The sequence below is a fragment of the Magnolia sinica genome, chromosome 1 (assembly GCF_029962835.1).
Source record: "Magnolia sinica isolate HGM2019 chromosome 1, MsV1, whole genome shotgun sequence".
Classification (NCBI taxonomy): domain Eukaryota; kingdom Viridiplantae; phylum Streptophyta; class Magnoliopsida; order Magnoliales; family Magnoliaceae; genus Magnolia; species Magnolia sinica.
The window spans coordinates 17,326,815-17,345,312 of NC_080573.1; the positions used below are offsets into that span (position 1 = coordinate 17,326,815).

At 37.7% G+C, this 18,498-nt stretch overlaps 1 protein-coding gene across 1 annotated transcript; it reads right to left on the minus strand.

Moving 5' to 3' along the window:
- LOC131241283 (receptor-like protein 4) lies at positions 1 to 18,089 on the minus strand. The gene is made up of 9 exons (XM_058240069.1): positions 17,910 to 18,089; positions 11,400 to 12,455; positions 8,522 to 8,669; positions 6,822 to 6,893; positions 6,489 to 6,560; positions 1,384 to 1,455; positions 1,217 to 1,294; positions 501 to 682; positions 1 to 405 (listed from the first exon to the last, which is right to left on the minus strand). Exons 1-9 carry the CDS (start codon positions 18,001 to 18,003, stop codon positions 284 to 286), a joined length of 1,896 nt encoding a protein of 631 aa, XP_058096052.1. The 5' UTR covers positions 18,004 to 18,089; the 3' UTR covers positions 1 to 283.
- Positions 18,090 to 18,498: the final 409 nt, after the last annotated feature.

The following is an 18,498-nucleotide window of genomic DNA, read 5'->3' on the forward strand; positions in this document are numbered from 1 at the left end:
TGAAAACATGATGTTTGTAGGGAATCCCCGAAAGAATGCAAAATATACATTAACTCCTGATATACAGCTTACAACCACAAAAACTACATGAGAATGGCATACATGACAGAGGAAGAAATCAATTCTGCCAGGGGGATTTTCAGAACTATTTTCCCGTCAAAGGAGGAAGCTCTGCACAGAGACAGAACCACTGGAATGTGACTTGCAAAACCTCAATCGACGGGTTATAAACAAATGGAATAGGGATTGACATGGGTGGAACCAAAAGCAAATGGCAGTTCAGCTAAGAGAGTAAGCGGGGCCCGATCTCAGCAGCCACTCGAGCTTGGTCCTGAATGTAGGGCCTGGTCATTTGCACGTCACGCACGAAGTGAGTCCTCGCTTTTGCATAAGGAGCATCCCTTGCTGCAAAAAGAATGACAATGTGCCACATCATCATCATAAAAGAAAGAAAACAAACTCCATTCATGGACACATCCATATGCACATGCATGACATACCAGCAAGCTTCTGAGCTCGAAGAATATTCTGCCGTCTTTTCCACCAGCATATGGAACAGATGACAATGAGTGCAAGTGCTATAAACGCTCCCAACGCAATGCCAACCTTAGAGCCAGTGGAGAGGTGAGGCCCACATGTAGGTAGCCCCGGTATACCACAAAGGCCTGCATTGCTGGTAAAACTGTACATGCCAAAGAGTGATTTTAATAATACACGGCATAAGCTATTAAAAATTAGGCTACACTACAGCAATAGTTCATCATTATCAAAATGGTGCTGACTCACATCCAGTGTACACACGGAAAATATGCTACTGAAACCCGACCGTCAAACTGTCACGACCCACCATGATCATGGATGGAGTCTAGGGCTGAGAATAAGCGTATTTGACAATCTTAACCATCATCGTTTTAACAACTCACTTGAGTCATGGATCATTGGATGGTTATGATCTTCTGGTCATTGTGATTTTCGGCCTCTATGCTCCATCCACAATGGCACCATTACTTAGTCATTATGGACTTACATGGATGCCACATGCCCAATGGATGAGTCACCACCATTTTGAAAGTGATGCCATACTAATAACACCAGTCTGACTCTAAAATAGTAGTTGTCAATTGTCATGGACTCGGGCATTATATTTTCACTAATTGAAAGGAAACTTAAATATGGCCTCATAAGCTAGTAATCATTCTTATAAATGACAGCTTACTTGAAGCTAGCTCTATGGAGAGGCCGTCCTCCGAGTTTCGCAGGGACTCTTCCAGATAGAGAGTTTCCATTAAGATCCCTGCACCATGGATCAATTTCAACTTATTTGAATTTCCTGTCATGTACCAAAATCCAATGAAAATCAAATGCTTGATGAATGCTTCTTACAGTCTCTGTAATGATGTTAATTCGCCAAGGCTATCAGGAATTGAACCATTGAGAAGGTTGTATGAGAGGTCTCTGTAGAGCAACTATATATAGTCAGTCATAGCAAATTAACTACAAGTATTTCGAGTACAAAAGCAATAAAGTTCTCTTACATGAAAGTATAATTCAAAATGCTGACAAATCATTCAGTGTAATATTGAAAAGGCACCATTCTAGTCTTCCCAGTTTTATTTGTCTTGTGCAGGTGTTTGGTGAAGATATAACAGCATGCACATGTTTTCGGTTTATAGAATAACAAAGTTGGCTTCACATGCAGATTGGTCCCTGTAGGCCCCCCAAATTTGGTGGCCCCTACTAGCTTAAGATGCTTAATTGGCTCCCCTAGTGGTAGCGATTGGAGGTGGAGTTTCGCTTGTGTTACCTGTTCTTACACCACAATCTTCCACAGATGATGAAATCCTCCCATTAGAGAATTCATAGAAAAGTAAAACCCTAGCACCCCTATTTCCCCCCTTCCCCACTTGTTCAGCCCCAACTATTGGATCAAGAACATCATCCAACGATGAACATCTATACCATTTGATTGGCTTTGTTATCCCATCCTCGTGTGGATGGATTACAAAACCTGGGGGGTCACTTCATCTCTGCTGTGTTTCCATTGTCCTTTTCAACAAATGTAGCAACTAGCAACTAGAACCATCTCCACGAATTGTCTTTCTGGAAGGAAAAAAATGACTAGTTTCGAATATCAATCCATACAACTAAAAAGAAATTAGAATACAGCTCCCACAATTTTGAAGTTACGGGATAGATGAAAAACAGAAGAGATGGTTAAATGGATGTTCTTATCCAGTCCTTGAGATGTATCCTTTAACATTTTATGTTATAATTGTTGCCACTGAAAATGAAGTGAAGAAGAATACAGGATGATTATTGTTTGGTTTTGAGGCATAAATATCTCTTCAAAATGGGTATTTTCCTTCTCCAAATAGCCCAATTCAACCTCAAAAATACTATAATCTTGATTATTCTCAGAGCCTGATCAGTCCCTGGCCAAGTACAACTCGGTCAGGTCAATAACAAGTTCATGTACAGAGAATTGATTGCATAGAGGCAACAACACAACTTGTAGTGCCATACCATCTTTCCTGCCAACATGCCACTTGTTTAAGAAATCAATCCCTAGAAAATGATAGGCCCCATCATGATCACCCTTCTCAAAATCAGGCTGATTCACTCAATAGGTGGGTCACACTAGTGACCGTCGGCTTTCCATCGATTCCAACAGTATGGCCCACCTGATGAGCAAATTGGCCTGATTTTTGTACCTGGTGATCTTCTAAGTGAGGCCCAATGTTCCAAAGATCGTCGACATTATTGATAATATCAGTGATGTTATCGGTATCGGTGGGATGGCCGATATTGATAATGGCCTCTCTCTTACTTTCTTTTTTTGTAATACATTCATTGGCCCTTTTTTTTTTTAGAAATTTAAAATATATATATCAATATCGCTAAAATCACCAAAATGTCGCCATTATTGACAATCATATAGCTAACATATCACTGACCTGCCAATACAAATATTTACCTGTATCAGCAATATCATTGATACCATCATCGATACAGGGGATTTCATTGAATGATTTAAAAATTAAGAAAAATAAATTAAAAATCTGTTTATTTCTTAAAAACTAATTATAATGTTGTCTCCTAATTATTATGTGTGGATGGATGTATTGATGGATGGATGGATGGATGTGTTACGCATGTATTGACGTATCATGTATGCAATGTATACATGTACAAATGCATATACATATGTATGGATGGATGCATGGATGCATCATGCATGCATGTGCAGATTGATGGATGGATGCATGGATATACAGCAATGATGATTTTGAGATGCCTGTATTGCGTATGTCTTATTACTTGCATTGTGTGTATTTGAATGATATGAACTCACTTCCGTTATAATTGCTTTACTTTTTTCTAATAACACATGGTTTAGGCCCCTATAAAATGAAAGCTTATTATGTTTTTTTTTTTACAATATTTTGATTCCTAAATGTATAAGTATGTGTATTTTAACATCTCCTGGATTTGACTTTAAAATTCCACTTTTTCCTAATGTTTCCCCATTGTTTTCTCAGTTGGCGATATTTATATCAGCAATAACATCAGCCATATTGATGCGTGTTTCTGTATCCCCAATCATCTATATATGTAACAATACCAATATTTGAACACTGGTGAGGCCTACTGTTTACACGGTACCGATGTCCCAGGATAGTGGAATATTGGTAGGAAAACTTCTACGGGCCACAAGTTGTGGTACTTGTCTGTAGGTGATCAGTTATCTTATGTATTAACATACAATATAAGGATTTAAAAGAACAGGCATTAAAAAAGAAATTGACCAAGTCAATAATCAACATGATCTTTTCTTCTTTAAAATCAAGTTCTAGCTCTAAACCACAGTTTAACTTGGGTAGTTTCTATGAATTCTCTAACAAGAGGATTTCATTCCCAGGATCTCAGTCGATCTGAAAGATCACATTGTTATTACTGGTAGCAACATCACAAGAGATGAAGACACAAAGGTCTGAACAGTAACAACACAGAAGGCATCAAAGTATCAGAGTGTAGTGAAACTATAGACGTTCAGTAGTTGTGGTATGGGAAACAACAAGACAACCTCACATCTGCAAAAGTGAATCAAAGGACAAAATACCACTGATGGAGATTTCATCTACACCCACCACAAACAGAAGTCCTGCTGGTGCTTTCAGTATATCCATGAGGTATTATATACGGGCACAAGTTTGTACAGCACCATTCAGGTTTTCAGTATGTAGAAGTGGTGGACATGGGCAAATGTCTCCTGGAGGGATAAATCCAATTCTTCATTGGTTGGCCAACAAATAGATGGATAAGAAAGAAAACATAGCAATCATTTACATTCAACCAAAAAAGCCAAGTATTCCATACATAGGATCTTCCAAACCTGGGGAATTTTTGAAGCACGGCCCGTCCGTGGTGAGGCTCATTATATTATTGCTTTGGGTCATTTAACCATGGGCCTCACTTGTACAACCTAAATGTGATAATATACTTTACAAAATTATTAGCCAAAGCAATGTATTATATCTGATTAAGCAGACCTGACATCTTGTATGCTGTAAGACAAAGGATGTGCAAACGAATCTTTTCCACAACACTTGGGGTTTTCAATTGTGACAAGTGTGGTCCATGCGCTGTAAGACAAACTACAGGATTTGCAAGCGAATCTTTTCCACAACATTCAGGGGTTTTCAATTGTAACAAGTGGGGCCCATGCTTTCTTCCATGATATAGTGGATGGAACACATCCCAGAACCTCCCAAATTGGAAGATCCTAGCCACAAATCCTTGGATTCCCTCTTCCACTTGAATGTAGACCTTTGATTTATTTCTCTTCTTAATTATCTGTTTTGGGTCACAAATTGAAAGGTTATGATTGTCCTATTGAGGAGTTTTTTGGGCATTGTCTGTCCATGCTGGGATGCAAGTATGCAACAGATGGGTGGTCTGGCCATAGTTGATGGCAAAATCATTTCCCCTCCCCTAAACCAATGTTTTTCATGTCTTGCTTCCTGCTTCTGGCTAAATACCATAAAATTTATCATGTGTGATTGTGGTTGCATGAAGTGCAAAATAAGATAAAACTCCCCTTATATTCCATCTGCTGGAAGCATTGCCAGAATACTTGCTAAAATATTATCAAAGGAGAGATCTGATTGCACATAGAGAAAACTTCTAATGCCCACAATTTGCATCAACTTGATGAGAGTTGCACAGTTCTTTAGCATTTCTTAGTTATCCTTTGTTACATTGTTTAAGGGTACTTTTCTAAATTTCTTTTAGTGTTCAGTATATGTCATGATCATAGATTAACAGGCATATGCATACATATCATAACAAATTCATAGATAGATCAGATGTTCCAATTTTCATAAATAAACCTCACATTTAAAAATTACCTCACTAATAAATTCCAGTTGAGTTGTCAGTTCTTCCAATAAATGAGGAAGGAATTGAAAAAGAGTCATGAAAGGCCCATACGTAATACACAAGGAGCTCGAGAAAATTACCGGGTGGGAGTGTATAGTACATTTTTTCAGTTTCTACAGGTGGGGCCATTTTTCGGTTGATCAATGCCATATTTTTCTTGACCACCTAGTTGCTGGCTACCAATTGAAGGTCTGGGATTTTTCCATGTTGGTGAATTTTGGTGCATAGGCCATCCAGTGTGGGCCATAATATCAACAGTTTGGATAATGAACGACATGCGCCATTTGTAACAAACTAAAAACCCAATCATCCTGTACAAACTTTTGGCCATTCGTAAAGAAATTCCTCGGTAACTGTTGGGACAGATGGAACTACGAAAAGTAACAAGGATTATTCATCCATCAGATGTTAAGAGAGGTTTCATGTGATTCCCAGCAAATAAATAATGGCATCAAACCAAAGATAAGTACATAACAAGCACAAAGAAAACTCTGCATGCATGGCAGAATGAATTCTACTATAATAAATATGGGTGGTGGGTACAAGCCACAAGGTATCATCCAAAAACATTGGCAGGAGAACTTGGCTGCTGGAAGTTCAAAAGCCACTAATGCACCACAATTGAACCACACTTTGCAGCAGGACTCAACAACCAATTCAAGTTCAGAACTAAAAATTTTAATTCAGCCAACTGACAGGTAGCGAATTATTTAAAGTACCACTGATATATTTTCATTCTTAGTGATCAAATTTCCAACCAAACAACTTCCCACAAAACAAGTCTGATTAAGAAGTGTAAGACGCCAAATATATTTCTATATTATTTCAGAGGACATGAACGAGAAAAACCATGCAGACTAGTTCCGAGAGAAAGGAACCATCAGTTTACATTAAAAAATAATAATAATAATAATAATAATAATAAATTTATAAAAAAATTAAAAAAATAAAAAAAATAAAAAAAGAAAGAAAGAAGAAGAAGAAGAAAAAAAAAAAGAAGCACTAAACAGGTTCACAGTTGGAATAGCAAATGCAAATGTCGAACTTACAAAGTTTCCAACCCAGCAATTGTTCCAATTGACGATGGAATTGGTCCATGGATGTTGTTTCCACTCAAGTTTCTATACAATAGCCAAGGGACAAAAAATTAGTAACAGGTTAAAGATGAATTTTTTATTTTTTATTTTAATGCAAAGGGCAAAAAAACACTGAACATTCCATCATATATTGAGGTAGGAGTAAGCAGATGAATGCCTAGGATTATGCAACTATTTTATTAGGATCATATTACTTGGATATGGTAAAACTTAAGAGAGATAAAGATGCACATTCTTATTCAACGCTCCAGATAAAAAGAAATGGGTGCATTTTGAAGAATATACATGCTCAGCAGATGACGGAGCCTGGATATGTCAGTGGGCAAGAAACCCTTCAAACCTTGATTGTCTAGACCTCTGCACATGGACAAGAAAAATATAGTAAATTACAGAATTTATTACAGATTTTCCATCACGGGTCCATCATAAAGGCACAGTTAAAACATTCAAGAAGTAACTGTTCATTAGAAACCAGAAAATTATCCGAATTGGAACAACAAATGAGTAGAGAACACTGGAGAACTTCCTAGTTGTCGTTTGGTTGTATTTTGTGTTGCTTCTCCGATATGTTCTATGTGGTGCTGATTCCCTAGTACATTGTGCAGTGATGAGATTGTCACTCTTCTCCAGCCCTTCATGTGACTGTTATTTTTCTGATTTTTGGTTCTAATAAAATCTTAGTCACAATTCAGATGAAGAAATACAGCATAGTGGAGAGTCTGGCAAAAGTTCGTCACATTACTTGCTTACATGAAAAGTCAATCAGTATTTACTTATTGTCATAGTCATAGATAAAGAAATTTTGTAAGAGGAAGGAAAAGAAACTATTATCCATTGGGGAAATGGATGGTAGGTTTGATACTATGTCAATCCGGAATAAAACATCGGAAGTAATGTTAACAATGGTGAGATGTCAGCATTCTAGGGTACTGTTACCAAGGAATGATATGGATACTGCATGGGCATGTCAATCGGAATTACCTAGATTTCTGCATACTATAATACTATATATAGATTTCTGCACACTCTAATACCATATAAAAGGTGTTATGACTTTGAAGAAGACAACTACTAAATATTCCCATATATAGACTCGAGTGACTCAAACCTACAAAAATTCCTCTTCTTACTACATAATTACCTAAAGACCCACATATTTATACATTTTATTGTACTCTAAAATCTTCTATACTTCAATTGTGTCATAATATCCTTAAAAATATGTCTGTTCGCATAAGAGGATGACATATAGCTCAACAAAATCCTATCAGGTGGCAAAGTATTTTCTCTCTTTTTTTCCTTTTTCTTTTTTGAGAGAGAGAGAGAGAGATAACAGCAAAATTTTATAAACAGAAGGCACCAATACGCAAAAAACTTTACAACAGGGTTGAACAACCAAACCCCCCCCCCCCCCCCCCCCCAAAAAAAAAAAAAAAGCCCCTTGCTCTCATCGTTACCCACCCCAGAGAGTGACTCGAATTTTTGAAACATCTCCCATTTCTTTCTTCCCAAACCGCCCAAATAGCCGCCAATAAAAACAACTGCCATATGCCTTTGATTTCCTTTGAAAGCTCCAACCCGTGCCAACCCAAAAAATAGAATCCAATAGAGCTCATATAGGCCAAGAGATATTGATATCAAGTAAATAATACTGACTAAGAAATCAAATATAATTGTCAAAAATCAAACTAGGTGACTTGATTAATCTGTCTGGTAAATCATCAATATTTCACTTGGAAATTCCAATTTAGCAATTAAGAGGTAACAAATTTTGTCAACAGATAATATCTTGTGCTAGATTTTTTTTATTTTTTTTGAAAGGTAGGGCATAACATTATACGAATAAACACAAAAGGATAAGAGAATACAGAAGGCAATGAAATTATTTAGTTATGCTTTTACCATTGAAAAACTATAACTATAATTATATATATATAGTGTTTTTTTCTGAGCTACTAAATTCAAAGAAAGAGTAGGAAGATTACAGCCCATCAATGACCCAGGTGCCACTGTTTTTGTTAAATTGGCAGTCCACTCCGCTCCACGGATGTTGTTGGGGAACACATGGATCCCCATTCCACCCTAAACGAAGAGGAAGTCCCAAGGCATTCTTCACACTTTGCAAAGCCCTAACTGTAAAAAGAAACAGACAATATTAGCAACCATTTACAAATATTAAGGGCCATGTCCCTTGAGTAAACAAAATTTGAAATATATAAAAGATATAAATAAATAAATAAAAAGATAAGAATCATCCACCTACTGGCATCAAGCTCCTGCCCATAAAATTAAAGAGGTTGACAGATAATTCAATAAAATAAAATGTAAATAAGATCAGTGTCAGTAATATAAGAAAAAAAAAAATTAAATAGTAAATGCCAAATCAGTCAGATCTCCCTCCCTATTTCCATTGATTTTTTTGTCATTTGATCTCTTAAGGATAGACTAATCATTTTGTCCTCCCTCCCTCTCTTACAGATGCTCCACATCATCATTGTCATCACTGTCGTTGTCGTTGTCATCGTCATCACCATCATTGTTGTCGTCGTCATACTCCTCCCTCCCGCTCTCAAGGGCACTTATCGTTGCCGTCATGGTACTGCCAAACCATCTTTCAGGTAATCAAAGCTCCCTTTCTTAATGGGACCATCTTTGGTTTTGTTCACGCATGGCCATTCCAACTGGTTCTCCATTTAAGTTTCATCAGCATGCTGCAATCACATGGCACTCTAGCGGCACACCTCCACTTCATCCTCCTGACTCTAACTCTATCTCCTCAGTCTCTCTATTATTGTTAATGGTAGAGCCAAGATAACAAAACAGATCACTTTGAGGAATCTCCTAGCTAGAAATTTAACTAAAGCCTCGGATCTCTGACTGTTCCTGCTAAAGTTGCATGTCTAAACCATGCCTCAGTTCTGCTAATATTTGAACCCTCTAGATCTAGAACCTTCCTCCAAACCTCCAATTTAGCATTGACCTGCTCTCTAGTTTCATCAACAAACAACATGCACCAAGGGGCCTCATGCTATATACTAGTGGTTAATTCATCTATAACAAGTGTGAAAAGGTAAGGGCATAAAGTGGACCCTTGACGAAGACCTACAGGCATTAGGAACTTCTCCCCATAAGCCATTATTACTCCTGTAGCACCACCCTGGTACATGCCTCTAATGATGTTAATGTCTTTGTGGGACCCATTTTCCACTCATCAACAACAACATAACCTTCCTAGTGTCTCTATTGTATGCTTTCCCAGGTCAATAGAAAAGGATTCTTCCACTTCTCTTAATCAATTATTAAGTAGGAAATAGCTCCATAAGTTGATCTCCTGGCATGAAGTGAACTGATTCTATGTCCTGTTTTCTTGTCTTCGCGTTGCCACCCTCTCCCTTAGCTTCATGGTGCAACTCGTAAGTTAGATTCATTGACAGTTGGTGAACTTTTGGGTCTCCTTTGTTCTTGCAGATAGGTATCGTGATGCTTCTCCTCGCTCATCTGTCATTTCCTGTGTCTGCAAATTTCACTGAGAAGGTAACTAAACCAAACTAATGCAATTTTGTGCAGTATCATCCACACTTCTAGAGTTAGGCCATCAATATGTGGATAAAGAACATCAAAAGACAAGACAAATTCTCATTTTAGTGTGGAGGAGATTCATGCTATGAGAATACCACTAATGAACTCATATACTTGACAAAGTTAAGAAAGGCAATAAAATGAACAAATCCATGTACTTAAATCTCTCAAAAAAATTCTCTATGCACTTGCATTGTAATAATCAAGGTACTATCCCATTTTGTTACGGTCTGGTCAATTATCAAAGGAAACATGTGGAGTTTAACTGTCACCTTTTAGTAAAAAAATGAATAAAATAACTTGAAGATCTATATCCTTAGAAGCAAGGAAGGCAGATCCATGCATTAAAAGCCACATGTTTGAAATCTATAATTAATGCTCCGAAACTCCCTGTTTGAAGGGTCTGAAAATGTCTCCAGCTTGTTAGTTGAGCTGGTAGAGACAGTGGTGTGTAGAGACAGGAGCGGGGGCGGGGGGGTTAAAATATACAGTGTGGTTATCGTGGTGCATTGTAACTGGACTTTGCACATTTCATATGGGTGTCTTACCCCTATTTTGCATGTTAATCAGAAATAGTATTTAACCCTATTACGCTGAAAAGTGAGATCAGAAAAGTTGCCAATTGGGAACCCAGATATTTGCCTCTGGTAATATGCTCACCAGCACTTTTACTTGAAATGGCAATCAAACAGAATTTGGCTCCTCTGAAAATTTCGTTCAATCATCATCTTGTTGATGCATGATGAGATGTCAAACAAATACAGTAACTTCCAGCAGTCTTAGTCATAGGGTGTGTTGTTTCTCAAGGGTATTTATACCAGTCTGCTATGTAAATCATATCTTTCTGCATGTGTAGATGAATATATGCATATATCTGTGAGTGTGAGCATGTGCTTGCGCACCTGCTTGCTTCTGTGTGTGTGTGTCTGCCTGTCTGTGCACATGTAGGCATCTCACTTTGAAACATCAGTTGAAAATTTTCCAAACGTCAGATCATTCAAGCGCTTCCTAGCTACAATCCCAAGTACACATACTTGGACAATAATGCATGAAAAGAACTGCCACAGTTTTCAGAATAACTGAAATTGAACACTAAGGAGGACTCAACATTTTATATGGAGAAACAAACAAGGTTAATGACATTCATAAACGTAGCAAGAAGAAAATGCACTAGATCCTTTTTATCATGCATCTGGAAGAGGCAGCAGACCCCTCATTGCCTATGAAAGTCACTGGCTAATGAAAGTCATAGTAAGGTTGGTATTTATACAGTAGTACTCCTACCTTCTTCTGCTGAAGTTTTAAACTCCGTGGCAATAACCTCGAAGACCTCAATGGCATTGATGATAGCGAGATGGCCTTTTGCAGGGTGCAATGTTATCATTAGAGTCTTCCCATTGACAGCAACTGTTTTGTTCAGCACAAGAGCCGCATAAGGTTCCCCAGTCATACGAATGATGTCAACATTTTTGAATGCTATATCACCATTTATTAGTATGTCAAACACCCTTTGCCCTTCACTGGTAATTCCATTCACAATCTCTGCAAAGTGCAGCCAGATGGAGTAGTTTTTCTTGGGGTCCACCTCAATACTATATGACAAATCCAGCTGACTCTCAGTACTAAGAATGACAGACTGGTAAAGCTTTTCTGGGTAGAAGTTTGGTGGAACTGAGGCCCCCTTGATGCCTTTTTCAGTGGATCTAATTCGATCAGAACTTTGGCCAAAAGTTTGGATTGGAACCCAGAATCTATCCCCACCCCATTGATTCCCATTGTAATCTTCATCAAACGCTGGTTTCCCAACACCACATGTCAGTCTTTTGACTGTTCGAAGGATAGTTCCACTACCCCACTGCAGGCCAAAATTGTATGCATTTGCATCAACTTGAAGGATTTCGATTGAGAGTATGGACGGATCACCATGACCAGTGCTATGGAAGCAAGAAGAAACAGACTTGTCTGAAACAAATACCAAGGCTTCTGCAAAGGATTGCTCATCATGAGTGGTCCAGCCAGATCTCAAAGAATAAATCTGAGTTCCTTCCAAGGAAATATCAAATAGTGGCTCATTCTCAATGTTAGGTTCTGCAACCAAAGCAAAAAAGACTCTGACTGAGTAGTGTCCATTGGGTATGCGGTTGATGGTATAGCAATTCTCCGGGCCATCAGAGAGGGGAAAATAGCGTAGTGTATTAAGTGGAGGAACAATGTAACTAGTCCTTGATGCATTCCCAGGTCTCCCCCCTGTATAAGCAAAATCCTTGAGCCAGAGAGTATTAGTAGGGATGGTACGATTATTCTGACGGGCCCCACAGCTTATGCGAATGGCGAATGGATCTGCAGCAAAAAAGTCAACCATCAGAACTGCACACTAGAACAAGGAAGCAAGGCATCTAAATGAACACTACTAAATCCAGTCCTCCAAAATGCATGCTTTAGCATGGGAAATAGAACCCAAAACAATAAAGATAGTTTGCTGACAACTTTAAAGGTTAATGAACTCTCCATACCATAAATCTTAGTTACTATGGCACTGTGGCCATGGATCATGTAACAAATACTTCATCAGAATCATGAAACAAATACTTCATCAGAGGAGTGTCAGACATTTACACAATACAAAAGAAAAGAAAAAAAAAATTTATATATCAGTTATTCAGTTTGCTTCCATCCATTGTTCGAAGTATCCCCGACATTATCTGTATCTACAGCTCGACAATGCCAATAACACTGGTAGCGATACCGATAACCCTGGTAGTATCAGAAATTCCAGGTAATGGCGATGTATCACGAATGTATCAATATCACTAATATTTTTTTACTATGTAAATTCCAGGTGTTGCTTGAATTGCCAGTGTATCGGTGATATTTCGATAATATCACCAATGTATCGATATCGCCAAAAATTTGTTTATTAAAAAAATTTTCATTTCAATTTTTTTATGGGCACATACATGGTTGTATGCAGTGGTTAATTTGTCTAAGATAATATCAGTAATATCGCATTATTATCATTATTGCAACATCAGCAATATCGAGACCACGACCTTTCGTTTCCTTTCCAGTTTTCGACGATTTCTCGACGAAATATTATGTGTTGTCGATATTCTGAAATATCGATGGATGTCGAGATGAATGGTTGGATAGATAGATGGGATGGATGGGATGGTTGAACTGATTTCTTATGATAGCACATGCATTTAGGCCCCCATTAAATGGAAACTTATTATGTATGCATTCCTTTTGCAATTTTTTATTCTTAAATATGCAAATATGTGTATTTTCACATATCCTGAAATTTCACTGAAAAAATCCACCATTTTCCCCATGTGTCCCCACATTTCCGGTTATCGATGATATTATCAGCGATATCAATATTCTCTGCATCCCCGACCAACAAAACTTGTAGCTATATCAATACTTCAAACACTGCTTCCATCTAGAATTTTATATATACACAGTTTATGTTGAAATTTACCATAATAAATTGCTCCAGCTCATGCTTCATAATGTGCGTTTGGAACCTCTCCATGAACCTCATTGCATTTAGACATGTTGAGCAGTCTATATCATCAATTAGGACCACTGTTTAGTCCAACCCACTTTCCATAGGCAACTTTGAAAAAATTCATGCATATCGGATTTAACCTTCTACAAGTTAGCCCTCTGTTATGTAACCATCATTTTCAGAACCATAGATCGGTAGTGTTACTTGGACACTGCTACTTTCTAGGATTTTGTTGTGCCAACACATGGGGACACTTGGACACTCCTAGACGAGACATGAGACTTCAAAATTTGTACAGACAAAGTATCCTCGTAATGTCATTGAAAAGTGTCATGTGTTGGGCACTTTATGTGAGGTTTCCAAACATTTTTCTGCACCTTCCTCAATTTTCTTTTTGCTATGTAAATTTCTTTTGTCAAGCCAAACATCTCACACTGTTAGCCATCAAGCTTGACTCCATTCTCTTGTTCTTGAAGATTACCTATAAGAACTTCCTCTCTCTAGATTCCGGTTCATTTTCCATTATAAGTATCATGACCAATAATATAACAAAAAATAAAAATAAAAATACATGCTATATTGTTCTTGTTGTTCTTTTGTTTCATTTTTAATATTTTAACAGAACAAAGGATGCGTGTAAGTACTATTTCCCGAAATGATTATCCATGACTTTTAATGTTTTTTTTAATCAGTTATTTGTTAGTTTGAACTATTAGAAATTTGTTTCTATTGTAACTGTGTGAATATTCTTTCTAATTTCCTTCATCTTTCATGTTACCATTTTTATTTTATTTATTTATTTAAATTATTATTTATTTGTCTAAGGAAGTGTCCCCACACCTAGATTTTTTGAGTTTGCCATATCGGACACTTTAGGACACTTTGGCACTTGGCAGCCATGGCACGTGCTAGATAACACTGTAGATCATATGGTTGCCTTCGCGTGTTTGAAGAGATTCTTTAGAACCGGAAGCAATCCAAGGTGATAGACAAATGGATAATTCAGATTGGTGATTAGAACTATAATCTATCAATGATCTTGGCCGCTCAGTTATTGCATGCTATTGATGGATGGTTAGGATCAGCCATTTTTAAGGTAAATATGAAGTGTGGATTGGACCAAGTAAGTCCGGATTGATGATATGGGTTATCAATATGTCAAAATGCAAATAGATGAAAGGGATGATGGAAAGGTTACCTTGCACTTAGTGCTTTGGAGAATTAACCTGAAGAATATGTAATTGTGTAAAAAAATTATTTTGAGCAAATAATATCTTCACTCTTCACAACCTCAAATAGCCTTAAGATAGGTATGGTTGGGAACACGATATTCCCAAAGCCGACCCTAAATAGAAGGAACGAGGCTATGATGATGCTGATGATGATGATGATGATGTAATAAAAGAAGTTCTCTAATCTGGTATACATGTGATCATCTTGAGAAAACTTGCTGTGTTGGGCAGTTGGAAGGCCATGTGAGCAGTAACTGAGTGGATGTTGAGATGGATGTGTGGTAAGATCAGGAAGTATAGAATTAAGGAGGCCACTTGAAGCAACCTCGTAGTAGACCCAATAAGAGATAAAACATTAAAAGCAAATTAAAATGATTCAGTTATGTGCAAAGAAGACCAGAGAAAGCCCTGGTAAGGATGGGAACATTAATTAGGCAGCTGAAGGGGCTGAAAAGAGATAAGAGGAAGACCTAAAAGCACTTGGATCGAGATGGCAAGAAGGGACATGAAGGCTTGTTCACTTACCAAGGACAGGATCGCAATAATCAACGAAAGGAGGGGATCTCCTGTGATTCTTTGGTGGCTGTAGAAAAAAGGTAGTAACCTTCTAAACGTATCCATAGTTTTGTAGCTCCTTTCCTGGCTCTTTTTTTCTCTAGAACTCAGGCTCTGTTTTTTTTTTTTTTTTGACTAATTCTTCTCTTTTAATACAACTCTTAGATTTTCATTAAAGTGGTGCAAGAGGATTCTAAAGCTGACAGAAAATAGTTACGACAACACTATGATGATGATAGCTACTCAACACAGTGTGCCAATGTATTACACCATCCAAGTTAATCGGAAAGGTAAGGCTGTGTGTAAAGAAAAGCTATGGCTCTTCAGGAAGGCCTTCCTAGCTTCTTGATTTCTTGCAGTGTACCCATGGTCTTTTATACATTGAAAGGGCCCACCAAAATATCTTCCTCTGCATTTCCAAAAAATGTACCAATCCTTGGCGCTTAGTATATAACTGACACCCAATGTTACCATGTTCACACCAAAGCATATAACTAATTTTTGTTTCCATGTTCGCAATTACTTGCCTAAGACATGAAAAGATGTGCATGTCCTGCCATACAACTGTGGATGAGTGTGTAACCCTCTGACAAAACATTCCCAAGGCAATACTTTCAAGAATCTTTTACGTTGATCCATCTGTCTTCAACATGGCCACCTTAATTTCATTGGATAGAGCTAAGTCTTGAGCAGAGAGCAAGATAACATTTAACCAACTTATTGATCCCGTCTATTTAGATAAAAGGCAGGATTGGTGGCTGATAATTGTTTGATTTCCAGTGAATGTATTCTCATGATATCTTTTCAGTCTTTCAGTAGTATGAAAATCCACAACTCATGAATCATAACTGTTCTTTTCTGCCAAGTTACATATTCAGACGCTTCCACCAGGCATCATAACAACCATAACTTGTTTCATCTGTCAAAGTGCCTTTAATCAATTTACAGATAGTTTCTTATTCATTTTCCATATCTTCAGTCAGTTCTTTTTTATGCGAAAATAAACAATAAAAAATAGAAAAGAATATACACCAAGATCAACTAGAAGGTAAAATATGTGCATAGGAGGGATGAGAGAACCTAAATAGCTAGGATTTTTATTTTTTTAAGAGCTAGGAATGTGAAAGGGCAACATGATATAAAAAACCAAGGAATGAATAGTCTCAAACAACACTTAGAATTTCAACAGAAGCTAAAAAGTGGCCAAGATGGCAAATTAGTATCCTCAGAGAAGGTGATCCAGTTTACCATCTTTGTCTGGACAAAGATAGCAAGAAGAAAAAACAGACAGAACCAAGGTATTCAATAATGGTAATGGTGGTCATAACAGCCACCGTAATTAGTGTTATGATATGGGCTGTAACAGCCATCATGGGCCTTTTTTTTTTTTCCAGAACAGGCATTACAGCCCCCGTAACACTTAATGGTACCCACTGTAACCGTTATGTCATGGCCGTTACGTAACTGGTTTTTAATACCTTGGACACAACTGATGCAAAGGTTCTTGCACTTTAGCTCTGGGGCAATTCGTGAATGAAATCCCCCTTGGCAACATAGTATGGAAAAGGGAGACTCACCTAGTGCACTCAGCTGACTGAAAATGGGCTCTTCTCCTCCAATATACCAAGAGATGGAGCACAGCATCACTTCCTCCTAATATTACCCAAAAGCATACCTACGAACAGGACCATCAGTGTCAATGGACCATGCATAGGGTCAGCTTTGGCCTGAATTTTAAACTATTTGGGGCAGGCTTATTCAAAATTTTGATTTTTCTTGGCCTGGCCTCGGCCCATTGACAGCCCAAGCTACGAATATATTTCCTTGCCCATATCGCACCATACACTAGACATGTAGTGTTTGCAGCAATGCCCCAACTTCTTTCTCATTTTTGTACATTTCTTAAATTGTATTATGCTTTCGAAGAACTATACAATACTCGACTCAAGGATATTCACACTATACTCAGGTTTTCATTTTGTACACGCAGCACCCACGGCTGGCCGATCCTACGCTTGGAAGAACCTAGACAGCAATATAGCCTTTTCTCCAGCTGAATTCGGACTGTTTCCGTATTTCTCTTCTCAACCGTCTACTCATAGCCCATGCATTGGAAGGATTGGACAGTCCTATCAAGAAGATTTTTGTGGGGGCATGGTCCATCCACAGCAGACCGACCCAATTCAACAGTCAGGATCACAGAACCATCGGCCCCATATCCTCGCATCCAGGATCCAACAATTACAGTATGTAAAAGATCATGATCAAGAATCAAACAGCATATATGCATACAAAACATACCAATGCCAAAGAAGAATGCTGCCGCTACCGTAAACAAATCAGATATCCATACATATCGCCGACAATCCCACCCATAAATAAAATAAATAAATAATTTTTTTTTTAAAAAAAAAAAAACATATTTCTCTGCAATCTATCAATCTCGAGCGATAGAAATGGAAAGGAAAATGAATGGAAAGAGTACTGATTGCTTACCCTTCTTCTGAGGAGAAGATGAAGATGAATATTCTGTGAGAGAGCAGAAGAGCAACACCAGAAGTAGGCATTTGAGATAGAAAAACCCTTTCATCTCTCTCTCTCTCTCTCTCTCTCTCTCTCTCTCTCTCTCTAAAACCCCTGCATTTCTCTCTTTCACAGAGAGGAAGAGATTATAAGCTTTTTTTAAGTGTTAAAAAGAGCTGTAAGCTGCAGTAGCAGCGGCTAATGACATCAAAGCTTTTAATTACCAGAGCAACTGCTCTACTCCCAGATGACCCGCAATCTTCAAGCGCTATAAGAAAAACGCACCATACATGTGAATCTGGAATAATTATAAAGATCCAGAACATTCAAAGAGTTTTGATTCCATTTTTGTGATTTTAGATAAAATATAATATCTCTTAATAATCAATATGTATATATTTTTATTATCATTTTCTGACCTACCAATTTTTTGGCTATTTGTTGATCTCCTGATTAATCAGACGTATCGTATCTCATCATAAGGAATACTTAACGGTGGGATTGATTTATGATTGTTGAGGATACTTTATATGTGTGTGCTATTGGTACATGTTGTGAGCTT

Bases quoted from the DNA above. Each gene is read 5' to 3' on its own strand.
- LOC131241283 (XM_058240069.1), bottom strand. From the start codon at position 18,003: ATGAAAGGGTTTTTCTATCTCAAATGCCTACTTCTGGTGTTGCTCTTC. The intron at 12,456-17,909 runs GTAAGCAATCAG...TTTTTGCTGCAG, and splicing joins ATCTTCTCCTCAGAAGAAGG to ATCCATTCGCCATTCGCATA. The intron at 406-500 runs GTATGTCATGCA...TTCTTTTTGCAG, and splicing joins TCGAGCTCAGAAGCTTGCTG to CAAGGGATGCTCCTTATGCA.